The sequence below is a fragment of the Mixophyes fleayi genome, chromosome 7, assembly GCF_038048845.1.
Source record: "Mixophyes fleayi isolate aMixFle1 chromosome 7, aMixFle1.hap1, whole genome shotgun sequence".
NCBI lineage: Eukaryota > Metazoa > Chordata > Amphibia > Anura > Limnodynastidae > Mixophyes > Mixophyes fleayi.
The window spans coordinates 154,760,859-154,787,306 of NC_134408.1; the positions used below are offsets into that span (position 1 = coordinate 154,760,859).

The 26,448-nt window shown below is 46.6% G+C and overlaps 1 protein-coding gene across 1 annotated transcript in view; it reads right to left on the reverse strand.

The window, feature by feature from the left end:
* Positions 1-26,130, reverse strand: part of LYPD1 (LY6/PLAUR domain containing 1) — a 74,487-nt gene extending 48,357 nt beyond the window's left edge. Inside the window, exons 1-2 of the mRNA XM_075181264.1 lie at positions 26,036-26,130; positions 14,548-14,682 (exon numbers count right to left, since the gene is read on the reverse strand). Coding sequence (XP_075037365.1) covers positions 14,548-14,682; positions 26,036-26,084 — 184 coding nt within the window. The 5' untranslated portion in view covers positions 26,085-26,130. The remainder of the gene's footprint in view (positions 1-14,547; positions 14,683-26,035) is intronic.
* Between the last annotated feature and the right edge of the window lie 318 nt (positions 26,131-26,448).

The following is a 26,448-nucleotide window of genomic DNA, read 5'->3' on the forward strand; positions in this document are numbered from 1 at the left end:
GCCGCTGAACTGGGCCTCGGCTTGACGACGTGTCCTCCTTCACTTTCTCAAGCTGTTGCTCGTAAAAAATTAAATTTCCAAAAAAGAAGCAGGGAAGACACAGGGGGCAGACGAGAACAATTTAACATCTGGGCTGGTTTGAAGGATTTTTCAAAAAAAAGTGTCACTTTGCCCATAAGTCCATCCAATATGAGTATAAACATGCAAAGGATGGTGGAGGATTACTTTCAAGAGGTAGTTGATATGGAAATGTCAGACAGTCCCTTTCCTTACTGGGAAGAAAAGCAAGCTATTTGGAAACCCATGTACAAACTTGCTTTGCAATACCTAAGCTGCCCACCCTCCAGTGTGTACTCTGAACGAGTGTTCAGCACAGCAGGGAACTTAGTCAGTGATCGCCGTAGAAGGTTACTTCCCAAAAATGTGGAGAAAATGATGTTTATAAAAATGAACTACATCTTCCACGAGGAAGGCCTTCACCATCCAAGACATGCAAGCACTGACTGTTCTCTAATGGCGGATTCAAGCGGCGATGAATTGATAGTCTGTGATGATGACGATAACACTGATGAGGGTGAGGATGAAGCTGAAGATGATGCCGATAACATCTTTTTAAAACTTTCTATGTAAGTGTAGGGTGCAATCTACCCCCAAAGAGGAAAGGGACTTGTGGCATTTCCATATCACATACCATCTTGAAAGGCTGCTGTTAGGGCAATTTATCCTTAAGGGTAGGGTGTCATAGACAGAGTGACCCTAAACTGGCTTTGTCCATTTTTCATAATATTGTACAGTCTATAATGGCTGAATTTTTTAGTATTTTATACAAGTGGAGGGGGGCCTAGAGAGACAGAAACCAAACTGGCTTTCTCCATGTCAATTAATATTGTACAGTCTATAATGGCTGAATTTTTTAGTATTTTATACAAGTGGAGGGGGGCCTAGAGAGACAGAAACCAAACTGGCTTTCTCCATGTCAATTAATATTGTACAGTCTATAATGGCTGAATTTTTGGGTATTTTATACAAGTGGAGGGGGGCCTAGAGAGACAGAAACCAAACTGGCTTTCTCCATGTCAATTAATATTGTACAGTCTATAATGGCTGAATTTTTGGGTATTTTATACAAGTGGAGGGGGGCCTTGAGAGACAGAAACCAAACTGGCTTTCTCCATGTCAATTAATATTGTACAGTCTATAATGGCTGAATTTTTTGGTATTTTATACAAGTGGAGGGGGGCCTTGAGAGACAGAAACCAAACTGGCTTTTTCCATTTCTTTACATATTTAACTATAAGTGTAGGGTGTAATATACATTCAAAGACGATGGCTGCATTGCCAATATGCATAGATGGAGAGGAAGACAATCTGTTTTGTGTGTAGAATAGGCCTACCAACGAAGAATTAAACTGTTTTTTGGGATGATTTATTACCTCAACAATTAGATTACTTGTCTCTAAAACAGTTGGAGCACTAAATTGGGTTAATTTAGGCCCAAAAACATGGATTTTCCCAAAAAATAGCAAAACAAAACCAAACAAAACCAAAACCAAAACCAAAACACGCAATGGAGGTTTTGCAAAACCAAAACCAAAACCAAAACACGACGGTAATCCAGATCCAAAACCGAATCCAAAACCAAAACACGGGGGTCAGTGACCATCTCTAGTTTTCATATTTATTAACAATATTCAATGACCTTTTGTCTGTTGTGTGTATGTCACTTCTTTATTATACATGTACTGTAAGTATACGCATTTGTGTGCCAGATGTATGCCTGACACAGAAATAATTCTGTGTTTTCAGTTGGACGTAATTTAAGTACAGGCAACTCAACATTCAAACGTACATACGCAATTTTTGCAACACAATTTTGACATTTACAGGGTGCAGAATGTGTCACAGCTTTAAGTAAGGCTCTCAGATGTCTGGTAATAAATAAGCTGAGCACAGTCATCCCATTAACGCTGATTACTATATACAGACATAAAATATAGTTAACATACACTTAGCGCGCACCTTCTCACATCTCACAGGAGATAGGAACTCCTATACTCCCTTCACTGGATAGATGACCATTATCTCTCTCCTCAATTGGAGTTCCTATAGTCTGGGAATCAGACTCATGGAAAATATAACAGAGGGATTGTATGAGACCGAGGTGACATAAACGTGTGGGGGCAGGCAGTAGAAAAAGTACAGGCATACCAGGAGTTAACTTATCTGGGTAGTGGTAATATATGAGCTACCAATCAGTAGAACCGGAAGGGGAGGGGTTAGGTTTCCAGATTAGGCTTATAACATATAGGAAAAGGATATCATTTCCTCTTGCCTTTGGAGTTGTTAGTGAGTGAGTATCTGCTCTCTGCTGTCCTGGTGAGTATTGCTGTATACTGCTTTATGCTGTGTTACTGTGTTATGCTGTTATATCCTGTGTAATACTGTGTAATACTGTGTGATTCTGTTTTATAGCGGTGTTTTTCTTTAGTACTTTATTTCTGTGGTCTGTGTTTTTTGCCTTTTTCTTTATATTTTCTCTTTCCCCTGCTTTCTTTGCTATTTCTTTCCCTTTTCTTTGCCTCATTTCCCCCATTTTTCTGGGTTTTGCCTACCCCCTCCTTCTTGCCTTTCAGCCCCTCACCCCTTTTTCCATCTTTCACCATGCTCCGTGCTAAACGGGTCCGGGTCCCCCCCATCGCCTTATTGAGGCTTCCCTTTCCTCCACTCCTCTCCCCAAGCGGCGAGCCCAGCTCCGGGGACTCGCCGCAGACTGTTCCCCCCGCCCCCCCTCCGCGATGGGAACTGGCAGGCCGGGTTCATCCGCCGCTACTGCGGCGGTGAAAAAGGTTTCTGCGCACGCATATGTCAGGTGCAGGGGTCCCGGCGGCCATTTTAGTATCGCCGGTTCCACCGCTGCCACCAATGTTTCCCTGGCTTCTGATGATCCTCCCCCCGCCGGGGACCAGGTGGTCCTTGCTGCAGAGGGGGGAGAGGCTGCAGGCTCTGCCGTTTTTCTCCAGGGGGCTGGAAATGTTATAAACCCCCCCCACACCATAACTTCTGGCTGTCAGCAGTCCCCTGCTGCAGCGTTTTCCCAGGCCACTGTACCTTTTACCCCTGGCAGTTCCCCCCATATAATGGCGCTTGTTTCTGCCCCCCTTCCTTCCCCCCTCATTGCATCCAGTCCCATCCAGGCCCCTTCCACTTCTTTGTCCCAGCCTCAGCATTTTCTTCTTCCTTCTTCCCCTCCCCCCTCCTCCCTCCTCTGGGTCACTCTTCCCCCCTGGGGTTCCTTTCACTCCTTATCTTCCTCCTCCTTCGGCTTATGGGCCGTACTTCTCGGGTCCCGGCTGTCCGGGTAATGTTGTGTTAACGTCAAGTGCTTCTTCCACAGGGGCCGCCACCCTAGGGGCGGCAGGATCGGAGGGGCTTCGGGTTCCCGTTTCCTTGCCGGCAGTGCTGTTAGGGCCTAGCGACGTACAGCTGACGTCTGGGGGGCCGGTTTCGGGGCAGGGGTGCAGCGTCCTCCCCGGCCGGTCTTCGGGTCGTTCCCTGCACGGCGGCAACAAGTGCACGGAGTCGGCAGGCAAGTGCAGTGGTGGCTTCTAGCCAGAGTGTTAGTGATCAGAGTTTGGCATTGCCTGTAAGTGCGGGAACCGGGGGTCCCAGGCTGGAGAGCTCTTCTTCTGTTCCCCCATCTGCAGGCCTGCAGGGGCGTGTGAGATCGGGTCGGAGATCTGGGCGTGCTTCTTCCACGGAAGCCGAATCATTGGCCACGGTGGGCCCATCATCTGGTGTGGAAGGAGGTGGCCGTGTAATCGGTGAGCATGCCAGCGGGGGGTCTGGTTTTAGCTCCGATCTAAGTTCTTCAGCCTCAGAGAGTGAGGCTCCGGCCAGGTCTGGGAGAGCAGACGCAAAGTTGGTGAGGCTACTGAGGAGGAAATTACAGAGTTCCCGCCATAGGGCGGAGGTTGGAGGCGGGGGGCCTCGGGAGGACAGTGGTACCTCGGGAGGTGATGTTGTGCGCTGTGCTAATACAGCGGTCCTCCGTGATATCAGGAGCAGTGTGCGCAGTAAGATACGCGCTGGTCGTTTTGTGGACATGTGATAAATGTTTACCTATGGGGTGTTCGGTGTCATGTGCGTTTTTTGAATGTTTTAGCATTTTTCTCCACTGGTGTGTTGTGACCGGGTCTGGGCATCAGAGTGTGGCCCACTACCTTGATGATTTTCTGTTCATTGGTCCAGCAGGTACGGCAGTGTGTCAGGATTTGTTGTTTTCTGCTCAGGCGCTGTTTAGAGTAATGGGAGTTCCGGTGGCAGCGGACAAGTCGGAAGGCCCGACTGTGAGATTGTCATACCTAGGCATTGAGATTGACACGGTTGCGGGTTGTTGTAGACTTCCAGCAGAGAAGGTGGCTAAGCTGAGGGGTGTAATTGAGACGGTCCAGGGTGAGTGTAAAGTGCAGTTGAGGCAGGTGCAGTCGCTGCTTGGTCTTTTTAATTTCGCCTGTAGAGTCATTCCCATGGGAAGGGTTTTTTGTCGGAAGCTAGAGAGGGCTACGGTTGGCATTACAAAGGCAAGGCATTTTGTGAGAATGTCCAAGGAGATTAGGGATGATTTGGCTATGTGGCTTTTGTTCTTGGAACGTTTTAATGGAGTTTGCTTGTGGCCCCTGCCTGGCGCCAATAACGTGGAGTTGCAATTGTTTACTGATGCTGCTGGGTCTTCCGGGTTTGAGCTTACCTGGACGGGGAGTGGTGTGCAGCAGCTTGGCCAGGTACTTGGCGTCAGGAGGGCCTCACGAGGAATCTCTTACTGTTGGAGTTGTTCCCCATCATTGTAGCTATCGAGTTGTGGGGTGTTGGTCTGATTAATAGAAGTATATTGTTTTGGTGTGACAATTTGGGGGTAGTACATGCTATCAATAATCAGAGGGCCACCTCCCTGCCAGCTCTGAGGCTGTTGAGACATTTGGTTTATAGATGTCTGACTCTTAACATCACTTTTAGGGCAAGGCATGTACCTGGGGTAGATAACAATATTGCGGGTGCCTTGTCTGGGTTTGATTGGAATAAGTTTCGTTCGTTAGCCCCTCATGCGAATGTGACTGGTGTTTCATGCCCCGATTTTGTCTGGCAGATTATAAGGCCGGCATAGAAGAGTTTGCTAGGCGTTCGGTTGCACCTGGGACGTTGAAGAAATATCGGGAGGCTTGGTCGTCCTGGGAGGGGTTTTGTGGATCTGATGAGGCTCGAGGTAAGACGAGGCGGCAGTGCATGCTTGCATATGTGTGGCATTGTTTTCAGGCGGGTAGATCTAAAACATATATGGTGTGTGCTTTGGCTGGTATTTCGTTTTTTCTGCAGGTTACAGGTAGTCGGGATGTTACCAAACAGGCATTGGTGCGCAAGGTTTTAAGAGGTTGGGCTAGAATTTCCCCCCCGCTTGAGGATAAACGTAGACCGATTGATAAGAGAATGTTAGTGTACCTTTTGAATGTTATCACGGTTGTCGCGACGGATGAGTTTGAGGCGGTTTTGTTTCGGCTGGCGTTTGTTATGGCTTTCTTCGGGGCTTTTAGAATAGGTGAGTTGGTAGCCTCGTCTAGGACGGCAGTTGATTCGGGCTTGCTGTTTCGGAATGTTGTGGTACAAGATGAGAGTATTGATTGTAAAATTCATAGATCAAAGACCGATTCATTGGGTAGGGGGAAGTGGGTCACTTTGCAGCGGAACCAGGATACAGCAGTTTGTCCAGTAGAATTGACAAGATTGTACAGGGATAGGTCTCCTGCTCCCGGTGATAATTGGCTTAGACATAGTGATGGTCTTCCCCTTACGAAGTTTCAATTTTCAGCAGTATTCAAGAGTTGCGTGGTTAAGCTTGGTTTGAGTGCAGCTGACTATGGGACGCATTCCTTTAGGATTGGGGCAGCTACGGTAGCGGCGGAAGAAGGTGTGTCTGATCAGAGCATTATGGCTTTGGGTAGATGGAGGTCTAAGTGTTTTAAGAGGTATGTGAGGCCAGCTGTGGCGTTATAGGTTTAGTCAGTGCGATGTAGTAAGGCTGACCCATGGTGTTGCGTTGCTTACCTTGTTGAAAGGGAGCTCGGAGGGTCTTGCCATTTCTTTTCTCCGGGGGCCTGATTGGCGGTGGCACCCCGGGGTTTCCGGTTTTACCTCCGCATGGGTCACCCTGCGTCATGCGCGAATGTGGTGTATTCTTGTTTTTCCGTATTAATCATAATATGTTTTGTCATTTCATTTACATGCATTACTCCATGTTGCAGGTGCACGTCAGGATGGGAGGAATATTTGGTTGGTCGGCCATTCATTTATTTTCTGGGCCGGTAAGAGCGGCCATGCTCATGATTTGAGCAAATTCCCCCGGGCAGAGTCAATAAGTGGGATAGGTGTTAGGGGAATGCGTTGGGCGTCTTTGTTGAATATCCTAAAAGACAATGAGAGTAGGTTTGGGCGCCCTTCAGTACTTATTATCCACCTTGGGGGGAATGACCTGGGTAAGTGGTCCAGTTTGGAGCTCATTGAGCAGATAAAATCTGATGTCGGGGCCATTAAGTTACATTGGCCAACAGCTCGACTAGTTTGGTCCGACATGATCCCTAGGCGTGATTGGAGAGGGGTGGTTAAGCCAGCTCGTATTGAGAAAGTTCGTGGAACGGTAAATCGGGCGGTGCCGAAAATCTTTCAGAAAGAAGGCGGTGGTTGCATCAGTTATCCTTCCATAAGGGCTATTTTGACGCAGTACTATAGGCCCGATGGTGTGCACTTGTCTGATTTGGGTATGGCATATTTTATAGAGCAGATTTTTGGTTTTCTTGTTTGGCTATGAGAGGTCAGTTGGTGGCGGACTGCGGTTCTTGGTGGGGAACCTTAGCTGTGGCGGTAAGCAGCCCAATCAGCGGCCATTTTGTTACATTGAAGGCGTAGTAGGCACTCTCCTCTTAAAGGGATTGGGCAATTAGCAGAATAGCACTTCGGGTTTAAGGGGCTCCGCTTAGGCGGGCGGGCCTCAGCTAATATGCCAAATGGGGGAGCTTGGCTTTTTACGCCTAGTTTGGGTCCAAATTAGTTTGGACGGAATTTACAGCTGGTAGATGTGGCCTGGATGCTGATTGGTCTGTTTATATTGGCCACCAATTTTTCCCCAGCAGGTTCGCCTTTAATAAATTCCTGATCTTTCAAACGCCAATTCAAGTCTCTATGTCTTTATTATAGTTGTAAGTTTACTCTGGTAAAGGTAAAAGATGGTATTGTATGTGGTCCACCATAAGCGGTTTATATAAAACAAATGGAGAAATAATAGTGCAGATTGTCTAAAATGAGCATATAAAAGTCCCGGAAAAAGAGTATATTCTTCAACCTCGTGATGAAACGAAGGAATACCACCGTAATTCTTGTGACTTTTTACACCATCTCCCCCAAAGGTATATGCTTACAAGATGTTGGCTTTAATAAAGCATCTCTAGTAATCCTTCCTGTGTATCGCTTTCAAATTCCTTTTTTGCCTTTTGCTGCAGCTCCATATGCAGGAGGAGGTGGAGAAGCTCACAGGCGCTGCAGTCTCACTCCACTGCTGTGCAGGGTATTTCAGAAATGCTGTGCTCGAATCACTCTTATCCACGCTTTGCTTCCACTCAAGATTTCTAGGTGTCACTGTGATGGCAGTTCACTCCCAGGTATAGGGGTTTACATCTAGCAAAGGCTGCTGATTACTATATAAACTTTTGAACTCCCATTGCAAAGCCTGCGGAGGTCCGTCCAATATATGGATGAAACAAATTGGGGAATTACACAACGACTACAAAGCTTATTGACCTGTCCAGGCTTCTGTACCAACCAGGAAGGTCATTCAAAAAATCAGCACAGGGGTATGGTGAGGTCATTGGCTGACCCGCTGCTGCCGTTATTAGGACTTTTTTAAGCAGACTGATACACAGTGTAATGTAAATGTGTTATTTTACTTCTTGCTGTAACAAAAAGATTTATAAATCTTACTTACATTGAGGGCTTGTATCAGTATCTCTGGGGCTAGAAAGAAAGAATGTCAAATCTGATTCCTTCAAATCCAGCATCGGTCCTTCCTATACCCTGTAACCCTAAACATCTTGTTCAACTTCTTACCCTTTGCTATAAGAAAGTTTGCCCTAAGCTTACATGTCTGTTTAACTCAATCTTGAAGAGAAGCTCCTTTGACGCTGCTGCAGAAGCCGATACCATTGTCAACCTAAAGATAGCTAAAGATCCCTCATTCTGTACTAACTATTGCCCTGTGTCCTTGCTTGATGTGGAACTTAAGATTTTTGCAAAGACCCTGGTTACCTGACTTAATATCCTATCGTCCCTCATCCACCACAGCCCAAAGACAACACCAGATGAACCATCAGCCTTACCCACCATATTAATAAATGTAAGGTACCATCCCTAATTATAGCTTTGGATGCTGAAAAGACATGTGACCCCATTTGCTGGCCCTTCATGATGAAATTGCTCTCACAACAGTAAATGTCTTACATGTATAGTAGCTCTGTACCGCTCCCCATCCACTTCTGTCCAGGTGAACAGCTGCTCTTCCCCCTATTTACATTAACTATGATATCAGACAGGGCTGCCCAATATCTTTGTTTATCTTTGCTCTGTGTCCTTCATGATTATTATTATCTTTTACCTATAAGGCACCACAAGACTTCCACAGCGATATACATAGGGGGATAGAACATACAACAAAATTACAAAATAACATAGATACACACAGATAAGAACAATGGGTAGATATAAGCAGAATAATAAATGCATGGATTAAATTACCAGAAAAAAAGTCCATGGCATACAAAAGCAATTCAGCATAAGTCAAAACATAGACAGAGATGAGGACGAAGAGCTGGCAGATAGGAGACACAGCATAGAGGACCCTGTCCGTGAGAGATTACTAATGGGAGGGGATAAAGAGAGAAAAAAGGACAAAAGAGAACAGTAGGCTGAGTGGGGTTCCCTATGGTCTGCAAGGAACTGAGGTCATCTGTCACGTTTGTAGTACTAAAGTATCCACTTACTGGTATCGACAAAACTAGACTGAGAGGCGCGGAGTCTAACGCACCCCCGGTATTTACCAGGGACCCCCGCAAGGAGGTATGGGCTTGGGTGTGTGAGGTGCGCAGGTCGCGGCTCTCCCAACTAGTCACCAGTGCAATGGAGTGTACACAGGATGGCAAGATAAGTAAGTGCAAGATAGCCGAGGATAGGTACAGGGAGAATTTCCAGAAGAGTGGTCAGAGTAAGCCAAGGTCAGGAACTGCTGGACAATGAGGTACCGAATCACAGCCAAGGGGTGGTCAAAGAACAAGCCAAATGTCAGGAATGGAAGCAAAAGACAGGAAGAGGGAGAAGGACACTGGAACGCTGGAGACTGGAGAACCAATACTCTGGCACAGACTGTAGGCAAAAGGTGCCTTAAATAGTTTAATGTGGGCGCTGATAGGTGCGAGTGAATCCGGCAGTCAGATGCACCTGATCGCCGACTAGCTGGTGAAAGGAGCGTCCCATTGCCTGGCAATGGGACGCGAATCTACTGCGCATGTGCGCGCAGCGTAGCTGGAAGTATGTCCCGTTGCTAGGCAATGAGACGTGGCTCAGCAAGGGAGACAGGCATCCGTCCCCGGCACAATGGGACAGTGTGTGGACGGAGCCTGACACCATCATACAGAGTCCTGGAGGGGGGCTGCACATAGAAAACTATAGGGAGGGGGCTGCACATAGAAAACTATAGGAAGGGGGCTGCACATAGAAAACTATAGGGAGGGGGCTGCACATAGAAAACTGTAGGGAGGGGGCTGCACATAGAAAACTGTAGGGAGGGGGCTGCACATAGAAAACTGTAGGGAGGGAGCTGCACATAGGAAACTATAGAGAGGGGGCTGCACATAGAAAACTATAGGGAGGGGGCTGCACATAGAAAACTGTAGGGAGGGGGCTGCACATAGGAAACTATAGAGAGGGGGCTGCACATAGAAAACTATAGGGAGGGGGCTGCACATAGAAAACTGTAGGGAGGGGGCTGCACATAGAAAACTATAGGGAGGGGGCTGCACATAGAAAACTATAGGGAGGGGGCTGCACATAGGAAACTATAGGTAGGGGGGCTGCATATAGAAAACTACAGGGAGGGGGCTGCATATAGAAAACTATAGGGAGGGGGCTGCACATAGAAAACTATAGGGAGGGGGCTGCACATAGGAAACTATAGGTAGGGGGGCTGCCAATAAAAAACTATAAGGAGGGGGGCTGCACATAGAAAACTATAGGGAGGGGGGCTGACCATAAAAAACTATAGGGAGCGGGCTGCACATAGAAAACTATAGGGAGGGGGCTGCATATAGAAAACTATAGGGAGGGGGCTGCATATAGAAAACTATAGGAAGGGGGACTGCACATAGAAAACTATAGGAAGGAGGGCTGCACATAGAAAACTATAGGGAGGGGGGCTGCATATAGAAAACTATAGAGAGGGGGCTGCATATAGAAAACTATAGGAAGGGGGCTGCATATAGAGAACTATAGGGAGGGGGCTGAATATAGAAAACTATAGGAAGGGGGGCTGCCAATAAAAAACTATAAGGAGGGGGGCTGCACATAGAAAACTATAGGAAGGGGGCTGCACATATAAAACTATAGGGAGGGGGCTACATATAGAAAACTATAGGGAGGGGGCTGCATATAGAAAACTATAGGAAGGGGGGCTGCACATAGAAAACTATAGGAAGGGGGGCTGCACATAGAAAACTATAGGAAGGAGGGCTGCACATAGAAAACTATAGGAAGGGGGGCTGCATATAGAAAACTATAGGGAGGGGGCTGCACATAAAAAACTATAGCAAGGAGGGCTGCACATAGAAAACAATAGGGAGGGTGCTGCACATAGAAAACTATAGGGAGGGGGCTGCATATAGAAAAGCATAGGAAGGGGGGCTGCACATAGAAAACTATAGGGAGGGGGCTGCACATAGAGAACTATAGGAAGGGGAGCTGCATATAGAAAACTATAGGGAGGGGGGCTGCACATAGAAAACTATAAGGAGGGGGCTGCTTTTAGAAAACTATAGGGAGGGGGCTGCATATATAAAACTATAGGAAGGGGGGCTGCACATAGAAAACTATAGGGAGGGGGCTGCATATAGAAAACTATAGGGAGGGGGCTGCATATAGAAAACTATAGGGAGGGGGCTGCGTATAGAAAACTATAGGGAGGGGGGCTGCGCATAGAAAACTATAGGGAGGGGGGCTGCCCATAAAAAACTATAAGAAGAGGGCTGCATATATAAAACTATAGGAAGGGGGGCTGCACATAGAAAACTATAGGGAGGGGGGCTGCACACGAAAAACTATAGGGAGGGGGCTGCATATAGAAAACTATAGGGAGGGGGCTGCATATATAAAACTATAGGAAGGGGGGCTGCACATAGAAAACTATAGGGAGGGGGCTGCATATAGAAAACTATAGGGAGGGGGGTGCATATAGAAAACTATAGGGAGGGGGGTGCGTATAGAAAACTATAGGGAGGGGGGCTGCCCATAAAAAACTATAAGAAGGGGGCTGCATATATAAAACTATAGGAAGGGGGGCTGCACATAGAAAACTATAGGGAGGGGGGCTGCACATAGAAAACTATAGGGAGGGGGGCTGCACACAAAAAACTATAGGGAGGGGGCTGCACATAGAAAACTATAGGGAGGTGGTTGTACATAGAAAACTTTAAGGAGGGGGGCTGCACATATAAAACTATAGGAAGGGGGGCTGCACATTGAAAACTGTGGGGAGGGGCAGGGCTGGATTAACCATAGGGCTAACTGGGCTACAGCCCAGGGGCCTATGGCATCCAGGGGGCCCTTGAAAGTGCTCAGCAGCAGTATTGGCCGGTCGGGGGTGGGGGCGCGATCAGTGCTGCTGAGCACTTTCACTGCGGTCCTTCCCCGGCGAGCTGTAGTCTCCTTACTGAGGAGATCTCGTGAGTCTCACTCTCACGAGATCTCCTCAGTAAAGAGCGTACAGTGCGCCGGAGAAGGAGGTAAGTGCCGGGAAGGGGGGCGGGCAGCTCGGACCACGGGGGGGGGGGGCCCTCACAGGGGAATGGAGGCCCCCTTAGCCCAGGGGCCTCCATTCCCTTAATCCGGCCCTGGGGAGGGGGCAGCATATAGAAAACTATTGAAAGGGGGGCTGCACATAGAAAACTATAGGGAGGGGGCTGCACATAGAAAACTATAGGGAGGGGGCTGCACATAGAAAACTATAGGGAGGGGGCTGCACATAGAAAACTATAGGGAGGGGGGCTGCATATACATAACTATAGGGAAAGAGGGGCTGCGTATACAAAATGTTAGGGGGGGGGCTACTAAAATGTGTGCAGGAAAGATGGGGGGCTGCTACAATGTGTGAGGGAATGGGGGGATGTATGAATAGTACATAGGTGGAAGGTAGGCTATTAATTTAATGGTGGTGTTTAAGTGGGGGGTAATTATTTAATGGGTGCTATGCTACTTGTGCCTTGTTATGCCATCTCATATTGGGGCAATTTAATCTATTGGTGGGGCAGTTTAATTTACTGGTGAGGCCCATTAAATTAAGATGGGGTGACGGGACATTTAATTTAATGCTGGGTTGTTCAGAGCTATTAATTGAATATAGGGGTGAGTTTGGAGAGGAAGGCTATTTATTAAATGTGAATAATAATTATTCATTGCCGGGATGGTTGTGGGAAATGGTTATATTAAACACAAATGCTACTAAGTTATTGCTGGGGCTGTTCAGAGGGAGGGAAATAGGTTTATTTATTAAATGGGAATAATATTACTTTAATGTTGTGGTTGATTGGAGGGAAATAGATCTATTTATTAAATATGAGTACTATTATTTTAATGTAGAGAACTGGAGGGATTATTATTAAATGTGGATGCTATTGATTTAATGCTGTGGCTGGATAGAGCTTTCTACATTTCATTTACCCATTTTTTTCCAAATAGGGCCTCCAACATTCCAGGATCCAGACAAGCAGCAACTGATCATAAGAAACCAGCAGCCACAGATGGTGACAGTGACAAGAACAGGTAGAACAGGTAGGAGAAAGCAGGACAGTCTACCAACAGTCCTGAATCTGGTGGGGAAGTCCTGAAATTTGGGTGACTGTCTTGCTAGGTCCGACTACAAGTACAGTAGGGAGGTATGTCCTGTTTCACACTGTACTGCTTGTGAAGGTAGAGCTGCGTGCACCTAACAGTACTGAAGTTTTGTCTGTGTAATTGTCTAAGACATATCTGAAAACATAACCCTCCTGTCTCAAGTGCCACGGTTCCCCCAGAGCCTTCTTCCACCTCTGGGGATACTTTAGTGGTTCTTGCATTGATTCTTTTGCCTGCCTTCTACCTTGCACTGGTCCCATTCTCAGATCACATTGTAGAATATATAGCCAGCCCACATTGCACTGACAATATCATTAATCCTGCCTCCTTTGCACCTTGTATATCACCAGCAAACCCTTGGAATAGCTCTCCCCTTCACTTATGCCATTGTCTGCCAACCCTCCCTGCACTGTTATTAATTCAAACCACCACCAATCACTGGGCACAATTGTTACAAAAGTAGTGTTTTCTTGTAGATGCTTGAAGCTTTTTACCTTTGTGGTGATCGCACTGGATAGCCATTTATAATAAGGATTATTTTAATGCATTTTTTGAAACACAAAGTACACATTTTTATATATTAAAAAATAGATTTGACTGGTAGCATCTCATGACGTCAGGGGAAGATGCAACAGTGCGGTGAGGTCTCATATGCTGCTCAGGCAGACTGATCAGATACAATTGTGCCAACATTCGTAATAGTTAAACTTATTAAACAAAGTCAGATATGTTTCTATGAAGGGAATATTGGAAGGATGTGAGCACAGAGGTATAAACCAGTCGCAGATCATGTAAAAGGATTCATGTATTTTTATAACACAGGACTGGCAGCTCTTTCCCTGCATTGCTTTAGAGGTGACCCACTGTGTATTATGTTATCACATCTAGGTTTTCCTAAATGTTAGTACAACCAAATTCCAGTAATTCTAAATACCGCCTACTTTTGTGTTGGTTACACCCACAGTTGATTTGTTCCTGTCCACATGAGACCACTTGAAGATTTTTTTCCAGGGCCACTTCAAGTTCCAATCTGCCCCTGCTAGCAGGTGATAGTGATTATTATCCTGACTTTTCCCTTTCTTTTAGAGGGGGCAGCCAAGGCCCATGTCAAAACAAGGTAGACAGCGATTCAGCAACAATCTGGATCTGTGGTGATTGGGTCACTTGATGTGATTCAGATGTGGCAAGAAGAGATGGTTTTGATGTTGTATCAAAGGGTATGGTCTACCCAGAATCCACCACTAATGCACAAATGTCAGCAATATGAAAATATTATGCTTCAAATAATAGGATATTATTGTTTTTCATCTCCAATGATCACCTAGTTCATGATATCTAAATATCACTACTCACCATCACTCTTTTCCATGACTTCTTTCTGACACGTGTCCTGGACATTAACCGTACAGTTTACAATAAACTCTGGGGAGGAGCAGTCGTCTTTCTGGAATTCCTCACATTGGTAACATTGGATCTGAAGAGCAAACCCTGCAAGAAGAAGGGATCAGTCAGGAGCTGAAGGTCTCAAACCAATTACAAGGTGTGAGCAGTGTTTGTGAATCCCCCCTGAGACATGAACTTCTTCTGGGGGCTAAGATGCTCTTTAGGAAAGGTCTCTGGGCCTAAGTTCCTTAATGAATCAGGCCCTCTGTGTTTGGGACAGTGGGCAACAAAACTTCAGTAGTGAGAATTTGGAAAGGTTTTGATAAACCTTAGATTTTATATCATGTGACATCCTGGTATATAGCATATCATGCAGTATCAGACAGGAGAGCAGCATGGAAATTCAGTTTTGCAGATCCGTCAAATTGTTATCACGCAATTCTCTGTACAGATTGATTCATTGCGTCATGAGTGTAAATAAAAGAATAATACTAATTTTTATTAATAAACCCTCCCAGACAGCTCTGGGATGAACTGTCTGTACTATTTGTACACAGAAAATATAATATTATTTTTATTTTTGGGTTGTTTGTTTATAAATGTAATCCTGTTATGATTAAATAAATGATGGCTATAATATATTTAAAATTAATCTGAGCAGTACATATATAACCTCCTATTTTCAGATGCTAAGAACTAATATAATCTGCAAGGAGACACTGGTGATGGTAACGTAGTTTAGGGGCTTTCAGACAACTTTGAGAGCAGTGTAAAAAGTAGGGGACGATTTATTTTCCCCAAAACTTTGTTTAGATTGGAAATTTAGTGAGTGTGAGTGAATCTTTTCCCGATGGACAATATTCTTTTGTTTAAACTAAGGGGTCTATTTATCAAATAGGGAAAAACCCTAAAAAAGAGCTTTCACCAGATTTAGGGATCCTCCCTATTTAAGTCGCTCTCCTCAGGATGATAGTCCAAGCCCAGGCTTCTAGCTCCTGCGCCCAAGCACCAATTATCCCCAGACTGGTCTGGCAAGCTGTAAGATTACTCTCAATACTTCCAGACAGTAAGCTTCCGTTTTCACACTCTATTGATAAATAAAAGTCTAGTTTTTAGCCTATTACCAATTACCAGAGTATTATTATTATTATTAATTTTTATTTATAGGGCGCCACAAAGTATCCGTAGCGCCGTACAAGGACAAACAATGGCACAGTACAAGGTGAAACAGCACAGTACAAGTAACAGTAAGCACTATAACTCTGGGGGCTCAGGCACAGCATGAAAGAGAGGGAGGGAGGGGAAAAGTGAGTACAGGCAGGTAACTATGGCCCAAGAGGGTGGGCACGGATGACAGGTTGAGAGTCACTGAGGGGAGCGGAGAGAAGCGAGAGGAGACAGAGGGCAGAGGGACCGAGAGGAGGTGAGCTGAGTAGCTGGAGAGCGCAGTTAAAAGTGATGGAAACAGAAGGTAGGAGAGCCCTGCTCAAAGTAGCGAACAATCTAAAGAGTACAACTGTAAGACTGAAATCAAAGGGAGGCAGCACAAAGTATGTAAACAATCTGCAGAACAGAAAACAGTTCTGTCACCCCAGTTCTTGCACTAAGTGTCAACATCTGGGGCCTGATTCATTAGTGCATCTTAACTTCACTCTTATCACCCTGATTCTTCAAAGTTAAGATGCTTATTTTAAGAAGAATCAGGGAGATTAAAGTGAAGTTAAGATGGATTTTCATCTTAACTTAAGAAATTCTTCACTTACGCAGTGGATTTTGATTCTTATCTCCCTTTTCTGGGCATGAACAGAGTGGATTTGCTTAAGATAAGCAAAAAACGGCAGATAAGAACACTAATGAATCAGGCTCCTGATGTAAGCGATAAACACCACCTCCATAAAACAGGACCAGAGACCACCACTCCTTCTTACAGTTGTTTATCCTGTGACTGGCACACCTTCTGTGTGTACCCAGCTTTACAATCTCTCTGTAGAATGAGGAAGAATGAAGAGGGTGGTGTGACGAAATGTAGTATATCTAATGACTGATTGTTATTTTCTGTTGAATTTATGTATACCATATGTGAATATTTTATGTAACCTTTCAAAGTGTATTTTGTTAACTGACCTGAGTCTGACCTAGGCAAGTGTCAATGGTCTTGTGAAAGTAGCCAGGCCCAGATAAATCTCTGAGTAGTTTGTGTATGCAGAGGAGTTAGACTTAGCCAAGCCGAACGAAGAGCAGAGGTGAGACTTCAAGGTCCTGTGGACATTACGATCTCAGCTCACTTTGAAAACCCTGTGACATTTGGGAGATCAATCTGTCTTTATTGACAGCTAAAAGGTGGGGGGTAAAGAGCCAACAAGAAATGGTTTAGAATCTTCTGCTTTAGACATTAGATTGTGCATTTCATGAGGGGTCTATCAAGACTGAAATGTCTCATACTTTTTAATTGTGTTACCTCACACACAGCCAGTTTACCTCATAAGTAGTACTTTGATTTTATTTCCTATTTTATTTTCTGAAACTCTTTTGTGCAACATATTGTATGTCTTTGTTATTAATTTTTGTAAATAAGCCTTGGAAACATTTTTCAGATTAATCATATTTAATCTAGCGTATTTCTCCGTGATTCTTTGTGAACTTACGAAGCCCAGGGAGGCTCGTGCTACATGTGTATGTGATTTAAGTGTGAAACATTAATAAGTGGGTTCTGGTGAACATAAGCAAACCATAATAAATCCTGTGTGGTGTATTCATTGCTAAGTGACTAAGGTGACGCCAGTCACGGCCAGCTGTTCAGATTGCTCTATCTTGGAAAGGCTGGGCGTTCGTGACAAGTGGATTGAAGAAATTAATGTTGTTTTTAATGAGGAGGTAGATATATATTTGTATTTTTGGTTATATATGTATTGGGCCTCCTCTTCGGCTCTCTAATAACCACTACCGCACCAGGGTGGCTAGAGAGAGCATTAGCATTTTTCAAGCTGACTACTTGATGATGATGGTAGCCAGCACAGGTTGGCTAAAGCAGGGGGTGCTGTGTAATTGTCATGAAGTTCTGTGGACCCTCTGTCCTGGGAACTCCACATGCCAGCACTGAACCAGTGGAGCTATGACGAGGTGACACAAGTTTTAACTGAAGGTACAGTGTCTGGAGGAGCTCTCCCCATCTATGGTAACACCTATAAAAATATCTCAGATTTCAGGGGCAACACTTTATGGCTCCAGGGTGGACACTGGGTCTCTTAATTATATACAGAATTTCCATGATGTAACTGTACAGTGTGGAGCACAGTACTAAGCGCATCTATTTCCTGGTGCGCTGAGAGATTAAAAAGCCCATGAGCTATGGAAATATTTCTGTCCTTTTTCAAATCAATGTGGTAGCGACCTTTTAGATATCTTATCATATACAGTTTAATGATTTAATTACTTTATCATTTGTTGAGGAATGCCCAAATAAAATTCAAAAAATAAAATGATAAAGAAAAACTAGCAAATCATATGATCCTGATTATCTTTTGGATATGTAATAAAAAACATTATTAATGAAAGCTCTGAAAGGAAACTAAAGCAAGTGCATTGGAACACATGCATATACAGATTTCGATTCCTGGTACTGACAGGGGGGCGGGGCACTTTCCAGGAATAATGCTTTAAGAAACTATTTCCTATAAAGTGTGTAGAACTTTATGCAGCTGAGTGTTTTGTAAGGATGTCCCCGGTGCCCGAGAAGCGGGCGAAGATGCCTGATGCTGCCGCACCCCTGGAGGGGCTGAAGAGTTCCCTGATGGTGCCAAGGAGGAAGAAAGAAGAAAGAAGTGACTTACCCATCCAGCGCTCCCGCGGCGGTAAGTATTCGTTCTTCTTTTCAGGTTCTGGCAGCGGAGGAAGGATGAGCCAATCAGGGCTCATCTCCCTCCGCTGGCCAATCAGCGGCCGGATACGTGAGCCAATCACGGCTCGCGCCCGGCCGTTTAAAAGATTAGCCCCGACGCGAGCCAATAGGCGCTCACGCCGACTGATGACGTCGCGCCGGCGCCATTTTCCCAGAAGAGAGTCGGCGGCGGAGAGAGAAGGATGTCGTGGGACGTCCGGAGTGCAAGAAGAAAAGAAGCCGCCGAGATCATCGGCGGGGAGCCCTTGTAAGGGCTGAGAGCGCCCCCGCCTCCGGAGCAGCAGCAGACTCAGCGCCGAAGAGGAGAAGAGGCACGGCCGGCTGGAGGGTCTGGAAGACCCAGAGAAAGAAGAGGAAGACGGCGTGGCAAGTTGAGTATCCTGCGCGGAGCAGGTAAGTAGCCTCAACGTTAGGTCGGGCACTAGGCCCGTGGCCACGGTCGGGCATAAGGTCCGTGGGACATGAATTAACGGCACAAGGCCCATAGTTAGAGAGGGAGGCCTCAAGGCCTAAGTAGGCAAGGGCTAGTTCCCCTATGTAACAGGGCACAAGGCCCTAGGTAGAGGGCTTAGAGCCCTGAGTTAGAGAGGGGGCTGAGGCCTAAAGTCAGAGCACAAGGCTCTGTAGGCAGCTGTGCACGAGGCACATGGTGGGAAGGGCAGAAGGCCCTGGTGGTGTGATAGAGGCGTGAGAGCCTCGTGAGTGTAGGCGCGGTCCTGTGTGAGGTGAGCACACGGAGTTAGAGGGTACAGTAGAGCGGAGGCTCCTGTGGTGCTGTAGAAACCGGCTGGTTGGCTAGCAGCGGTGTGCTCTGGTGAGTAGCGTACAAAGTACTGTATTACTGTATTCTGTCTGTGCGGCGAGTATTGTCTGTATTACTGTAACTTTGGGTGTGCTACATAATTGTGTCCAGGGGCAAGACGTCAGGCCCCCATTAAAGGTAGGCTCTTGTTCCCTGTGTTCTCCTGTACTAACCCGTGCTGTGGGGACAAGTGTAGTTACCAGCTTACACATAGTCAGGGAAGAACATACATAGTTTTCCCGTCCCTTAGGTCCCTGGGGTCGCACTGGTTTCCAGAGGGGGTGACTGAGTGAGTCAGTGGCAGTGCAGCACAGCTCAACGCAGTTCCAGGGGTGTCCCGTGGTTCAGGCTGAGTGCCCCAGTCCTCAGTTCCGTGCAGGTTCCCTGGCGGTTCCGGAGTGGGATACGTGTTCGATATCTGGGTGCAGGCAGTCGGGCGGTTCAGTTTCGATCGGCTGTTCCGGGCGGCAGTCTGTACGCAGGTTAGTGGGCTGTTCCAGTGAGCCTCAGTCGGGCCTGGTGCAGCCGGTCCTTAGGATCCGTGGGTGACCCCATAGCAAGAAGGCAGCTTCTTGGCACGGCCTGGGTGAGGGGGTTAGGAACTGCCTTCCGGTATAGTCCGTGAACACCGGCTGGTGTTCCCCGTAGTGGTTAGTGAGCAGTTCTGTTAGCGCACTACACCTAGTTATTCATAGTTGTTTGACTTAGTTGCGTTGCCGACCATTAGAGCGTTGTTAGGGTCGGGTCGCTGTTGTAGTCAGTTTAGTTTTGTGGGTGCCATCTTAGTCTCACTGAGAGTGCAGAGGGAGGCTGTGTGTTCCTTGTCATCCGCAGGTGTCGGGGAGGTGCAGGAGAACCGGATCGGAAGTGGGAGTGTCCCGGTGAGTATCACGCTCGATTCCCCCTTTCGGTTAGGCCCTCACCGGGTGGTGTGCGAGGTTCTTGAGGCGGACTAGTCCTGGTCTCAAGTGCTCCATTTTGAAGCTGCTAACGTTATATCTGCAGCATTGCAGACATAGGGCGAGCTGAGCACGCACAAAGCTGGGGTGAGTACTCGGGAATTGTCTTTCGCTGCTGCAATCTTATCACAGAACATTCACCACGGACACTTATCAGAGGTGCGGTCCCAACATGGGCATAATGATAAATAGATCCAAAAATCGTATTTCTTACTCCTGCGAAAAGTGTCAAAGATATTGATTAACAGCTGAAAATGCAAATAATAATAATAATAATAATAATAAATATGCCCCTTTGTCTTTATTATCCGTGAAACTGTAGCGATTAGGATTACAGTCCCCCGTGCCTTGGCAAGAGCAAAGTGAGGAGGCGGCAAGGGAGCTTGGACTGAGAGTGTCCTTGTTCATTGCCGTATTCTCGGACAGCCCTTACCTGGTAGGCACGGCCGTAATCTCTGTCTCTTTCTTAGAGGGACGTGGTTGGAGGTGACAAGGGTTGCGGCTGCGGATCTGCTGGGATCGGATCGCAGCTGGGATATCGGAGGCGGACTGGAGGTGACCATCGTTTACAAGGTAAGTTCTTTTGTGTTGCGTCTGTCCTGTTCCCCGCAGGCACTACAGTTTCACGGATAATAAAGACAAAGGGGCATATTTATTATTATTATTATTATTATTATTATTTGCATTTTCAGCTGTTAATCAATATCTTTGACACTTTTCGCAGGAGTAAGAAATACGATTTTTGGATCTATTTATCATTTTGCCCATGTTGGGACCGCACCTCTGATAAGTGTCCGTGGTGAATGTTCTGTGATAAGATTGCAGCAGCGAAAGACAATTCCCGAGTACTCACCCCAGCTTTGTGCGTGCTCAGCTCGCCCTATGTCTGCAATGCTGCAGATATAACGTTAGCAGCTCCAAAATGGTAATCTACTGCTAGAACTACTACATTCAGTGTCCCATTTAAGCTTTTCTTCATGACCAGAGGTCATTTTCATCATAATGGCCGGAACATTATTTGCGTTTTCATTCAGTATATTGTATCATGTACATGGGGCATATTTATTAGTGAACGCATTTTGAATACTATCCCTTTCAATCCTTATCGCAAAGATAAGGATTGAAATATCTATTTATTAAACATCTTCAACAGGAACTGCAGTCACGAAAATCTGCTGTTCCTGCGAAGTTGCAAATTCACCTTTTCACTGCCTCTTATCTCCCGAAGACTGCTATGGAAATCATGTGCATGCGCCGTCTGAAAACCTCAGGCATGTGCACAAACATATCTCAGGAGGTGATGCAGCATGTGGGAGGGAGGGATCATATGATCCCTGTACACTTGCGCTGTTCAGCTCTGCTCGCCACCCTGAGCTGGCGTCCATTACCATCAACAAGTTCAGATTTTCGGAACTTGCTAACTTGAGGAATATAACCGTATCTACGGCTGCTCTGGAGTTTGAATAGAATGAAATGTCCTCTTAACAAATGTCAACGTTACGTCAATGCGACTGTCATGGAAAAAGGAATCATAAATAGACGCCTATATCTGGGAATTAAATAGAGGGACAGTCTCTATAGGTTAGAATTTACTCCCAGTGATACACAGCAAGTGATAATTATATTGCTGGATGTGTTTAAGGCATACACTGAAAGGATGGTACCTGGATGTACTAAGTATGAAATCAGTTCTACTAGACATAATACATAAGACCTATAACACAGGGCAGATGACCAAGGAAATAAATCAGCTAATGGGCCAGGGCTTGTATAGGACTTGTACACAGAGAGGGAAACTGCATATAACTTTGAGGATACCTATGTAAACTTGTATGTAGATAAGACAATGTTTGTTCATCTTTCTGATACTATATAACTGCAAAAACAGAACACTAAGGGGTCTATTCACCAAGCATTTTTCCTGTGGTAAACCCCCGAAAACAACAGTTTTCGGGGGTTTACCGTGAAATCACTATGGATTATTGAAGCATCGCAGCAGATATCTCAGATATCTGCTGCTTTGCATTTCCTATCGGTTTTCTGAACACTCACCATAACAGTGTATGGGAAGTGCTCAGAACCGCTATGTATTAAAGGCTAACTAGAGAAAATTTTCTCTTTGTTTATATGTTAATGTACTCCATCTGAAGCTGGAGCCATCTGAAGCTGGTGCCATCTGAAGCTGGAGCCATCTGAAGCTGGAGCCATCTGAAGCTGGAGCCATCTGAAGCTGGAGCCATCTGAAGCTGGCGTACATTAACATATTTGAAAACTTTCGCGCTGTCCAGCTCTGCTCTGAAGAGCAGAGCTGGACAGCGCATGTGTGGAGGGATCATGTGATCCCTTCCTGTCAATCATCCTGCAGTTTGCCGGCAAGGATGTTACTGCGCATGCACCAACTATTCAGTCGGTGCATGCGCACTATCAAAAAAAGAAAAAAAAAAAAGAAAAGATCATCGCAGCCTTGAAAAATGAGAAAAGACTGCGATGATCAGGTCACTTCTCAGGGACAGCAGGTTATCGGCACTGCTGTCTCTGAGAAGTTTTTTAATACATAGCTGTTACTTTTCAATCCTTATCAAGGAGATAAGGATTGAAAAGTATCATTTAAAAAAAACGAAGGGTCATAAATAGACCCCTATGGCATTTACTTTTCCCCACAAATCTTCCCTGGGGAGGGGGTACTCCTATGTACACGCCATTCTGCATACAGTGGTATAGGCTGGTATTCTCACAGAACATGATCAGTATTAAGCATTTCTCAGACATAGTTCTAGTTAGCGCTCTGTCACCATTAATAACTGACAGTCACAGTGTAACAGCGGTGTCAGAATACACACAACACAGTCAGACAGAAAATGATGCCCGGGGAATAGAGAGCTCAATGTAACTGGTAAAACGCTACATGAAACACACAATGAGCGCTGAGCACAGCCGTCCTGCTCCTGTGCTCTCCCTGGATCACTCACAGCACAACAGTAATGTAATCCCAATAAGATGGTCTATGGCTCACACTACCAGAGGGAATCATGTACCAGGAGGGAGACGCTGTTAGATGACCGAGCACTGGACGTAGCCATCCAAAAGGGCAAGACGTAATGAGACAATGTAAAACATAGGATGTTGAGAGAGAGAGCGACAGAGACAGTGAGAGGGATAGAGAGAGAGAGAGAGAGAGAGAGGGGAAGAGAGAGGAAGAGGGGGAGAGAGAGCCAGTGAGAGGGATAGAGAGAGAGAGAGAGGAGAGAGGAGAGAGGGGGGAGAAAGAGAGAGGAAGAGGGGGAGAGAGAGCCAGTGAGAGGGATAGAGAGAGAGAGAGAGAGAGAGAGAGAGGAGAGAGGGGGGAGAAAGAGAGCCAGTGAGAGGGATAGAGAGAGAGGGGAAGATGAAGAGAGAGGAGAGGAGACAGAGAAAGAGGAAGAGTGGAGAGAGAGAGAGAGAGACAGTGAGAGGAATAGAGAGAGAGAGACGGAGAGAGAGAGAGAGAGGAAGAGAGAGGAGAGGAGACAGAGTGAGAGGAAGAGGAAGAGAGAGAGAGAGAAAGAGGGGGAGAGAGAGACAGTGAGAGGGATAGAGAGAGAGAGATAGAGAGAGAGAGAGGAAGAGGAAGAGAGAGGAAAGAGGGGGAGAGAGAGACAGTGAGAGGGATAGAGAGAGAGAGGAGAGGAGACAGAGTGAGAGGAAGAGGGGGAGAGAGAGGAGAGAGAGACAGTGAGAGGGATAGAGAGAGAGAGAGAGAGAGAGAGGAGAGAGGGTAAGAGGAAGAGAGAGGAAGAGGGGGAGAGAGAGCCAGTGAGAGGGATAGAGAGAGAGGGGAAGAGAGAGGAAGAGGGGGAGAGAGAGCCAGTGAGAGGGATAGAGAGAGAGAGAGAGAGAGAGAGAAAGAGAGAGAGGAGAGAGGGGGGAGAGAGAGCCAGTGAGAGGGATAGAGAGAGAGAGAGAGAGAGAGAGAAAGAGAGAGGAGAGAGGGGGGAGAAAGAGAGCCAGAGAGAGGGATAGAGAGAGAGAGGGGAAGAGGAAGAGAGAGGAGACAGAGTGAGAGGAAGAGAGAGAGAGAGGGGGAGAGAGAGACAGTGAGAGGGATAGAGAGAGAGAGAGGAAGAGGAAGAGAGAGGAAAGAGGGGGAGAGAGAGACAGTGAGAGGGATAGAGAGAGAGAAGAGGAGACAGAGTGAGAGGAAGAGGGTGATAGCAAGGAATGGAGAGAGAGAGAGTCATAGTTTGAGGAATAGAGAGAGACACTATGAGAGGATGAGAGCACTGCAAAAAAGAGGAATCACACAGGGGTAGACAGAAAGAAAATTAGGAAAAGAGCACAGAGATAAAGAGGGGTACAGTACATAGTGATATTGGGGGCTCAGCAGATCAGATAAGCAGTAGTGAGAATAGGAAGTAAAGAGATTATATATAGGGGAAAATGCATAGAGAAACAATGGGTAATGTACAGCAGTGGGAAAAGAGAGAGCGCAACCAGAGTGCGCAAGTGAGTGAGTGATCAGCTGTGAGAATGGGGAAAATTAAGAGACAGACAGAAATGATCTGGATGCACCAGTAAAGTTGGAAGCTGTGAAGAGAGAAACTGATCTGAGACCAATAGATACTGACCAGCAGCTGGTAAACATTCCAAACCCCCCGAAGATATAGAGTGCAGGGGACAGAGAGATGGAATAAAGAAACCAGACACATGACAAGAAAGATGAAGGAACATAGCAATATCATAAAAGAGATTGAGAAATTGTAGAGACAGATGAGGACAGTTAGATGGGAGACAGATAGGGTGGATGGGGGGACAGAGGGACTAGATGGGGAGAAGAAATATGTGTGTGTTGGGAGGGGGGGGGGGTGGACAGAGAGTTAATAGAGGGAAAACATAGAGAAGAGATGACAGCTAAAGTGAAAATATGGGGAAACAGGGAGAGATGGTGGGAGATGAAGAGGTGAGTTAAGGGTTAAGGGGCAAAGACTGAGAGAAGAGATGAGGGGAGAGAGAGAGAGAGAGGGGCACAGAGACAGAAAGAGGGAGAGGAGAGAGAGAGGGACAGGAGAGAAGAGAGAGGGGCACTGAGAGAGAGAGAGAGAGAGAGAGAGGAGAGAGAGAGGGGAACAGGAGAGAAGAGAGAGGGGCACTGAGAGAGAGAGAGAGAGGGGCACAGAGACAGAAAGAGGGAGAGGAGAGAGAGAGGGGAACAGGAGAGAAGAGAGAGGGGCACTGAGAGAGAGAGAGAGAGAGAGAGAGAGGAACAGGAGAAAAGAGAGAGGGGCACTGAGAGAGAGAGAGAGAGAGAGAGGGGCAGGAGAAAAGAGAGAGGGGCACTGAGAGAGAGAGAGAGAGAGAGAGAGAGAGGAGAGAAGAGATGTTCAGATGAGGGGAGAGAGAGAGAGAGAGAGGCACAGAGACAGAAAGAGGGAGAGGAGAGAGAGAGGGGAACAGGAGAGAAGAGAGAGGGGCACAGAGAGAGAGAGAGAGAGAGAGAGAGAGAGAAGAGAGAGGGGCACTGAGAGAGAGAGAGAGAGAGAGAGAGAGAGAGAGGAACAGGAGAGAAGAGAGAGGGGCACTGAGAGAGAGACAGAGAGAGAGGAGAGAAGAGATGTACAGATGAGGGGCACAGACAGAAGAGTGTAAGAAGTGTCAGAAGTAAGACATATGTAGCAGTAGGAGAAGCAGACAAGTGATGGGGAGATGTGAGACACTGAGAACAGAGAGTGCATGAAGTGGGGTATAGACCAGAATATACAGAGGAGACGTCTGGGGAGCGAGAGACAGAAACAAGCAGCAATAAAAGAGACGGAGGAGACAGACCCGATCCGAGCAGCCCCCAGCAGACCGCACACATCAGCTGAATCCACATCCTCTGTCCGGTGTCAGAGCGCCATCACCGGGGACTGGGCGAGGAGAGACGGGTGACTGTGTCCGGGGGTCTCTGCTGCCAGCCGGTACCGGGCTCCCGGGGTCTCCGGTGTGAGCATCCTCAGCACCAGCCGCACTACAGGCTCCGCCCACAGGTAACGTCACAGGGGGGTCTGGGGGCTGCATAGAGCTGTAACTGTCTATGTATCACCCAAGTCTCACACGTCTGCCCACCCAGAGCCTGCTGTCACTATTACCCCCTGCCCTGCAATCACAGGGGTACTATCTGTGCCCTGCTAGTACTATTACCCTCTGCCCTACAATCACAGGAGTGCTATCTGTGCCCTGCTAGTACTATTACCCCC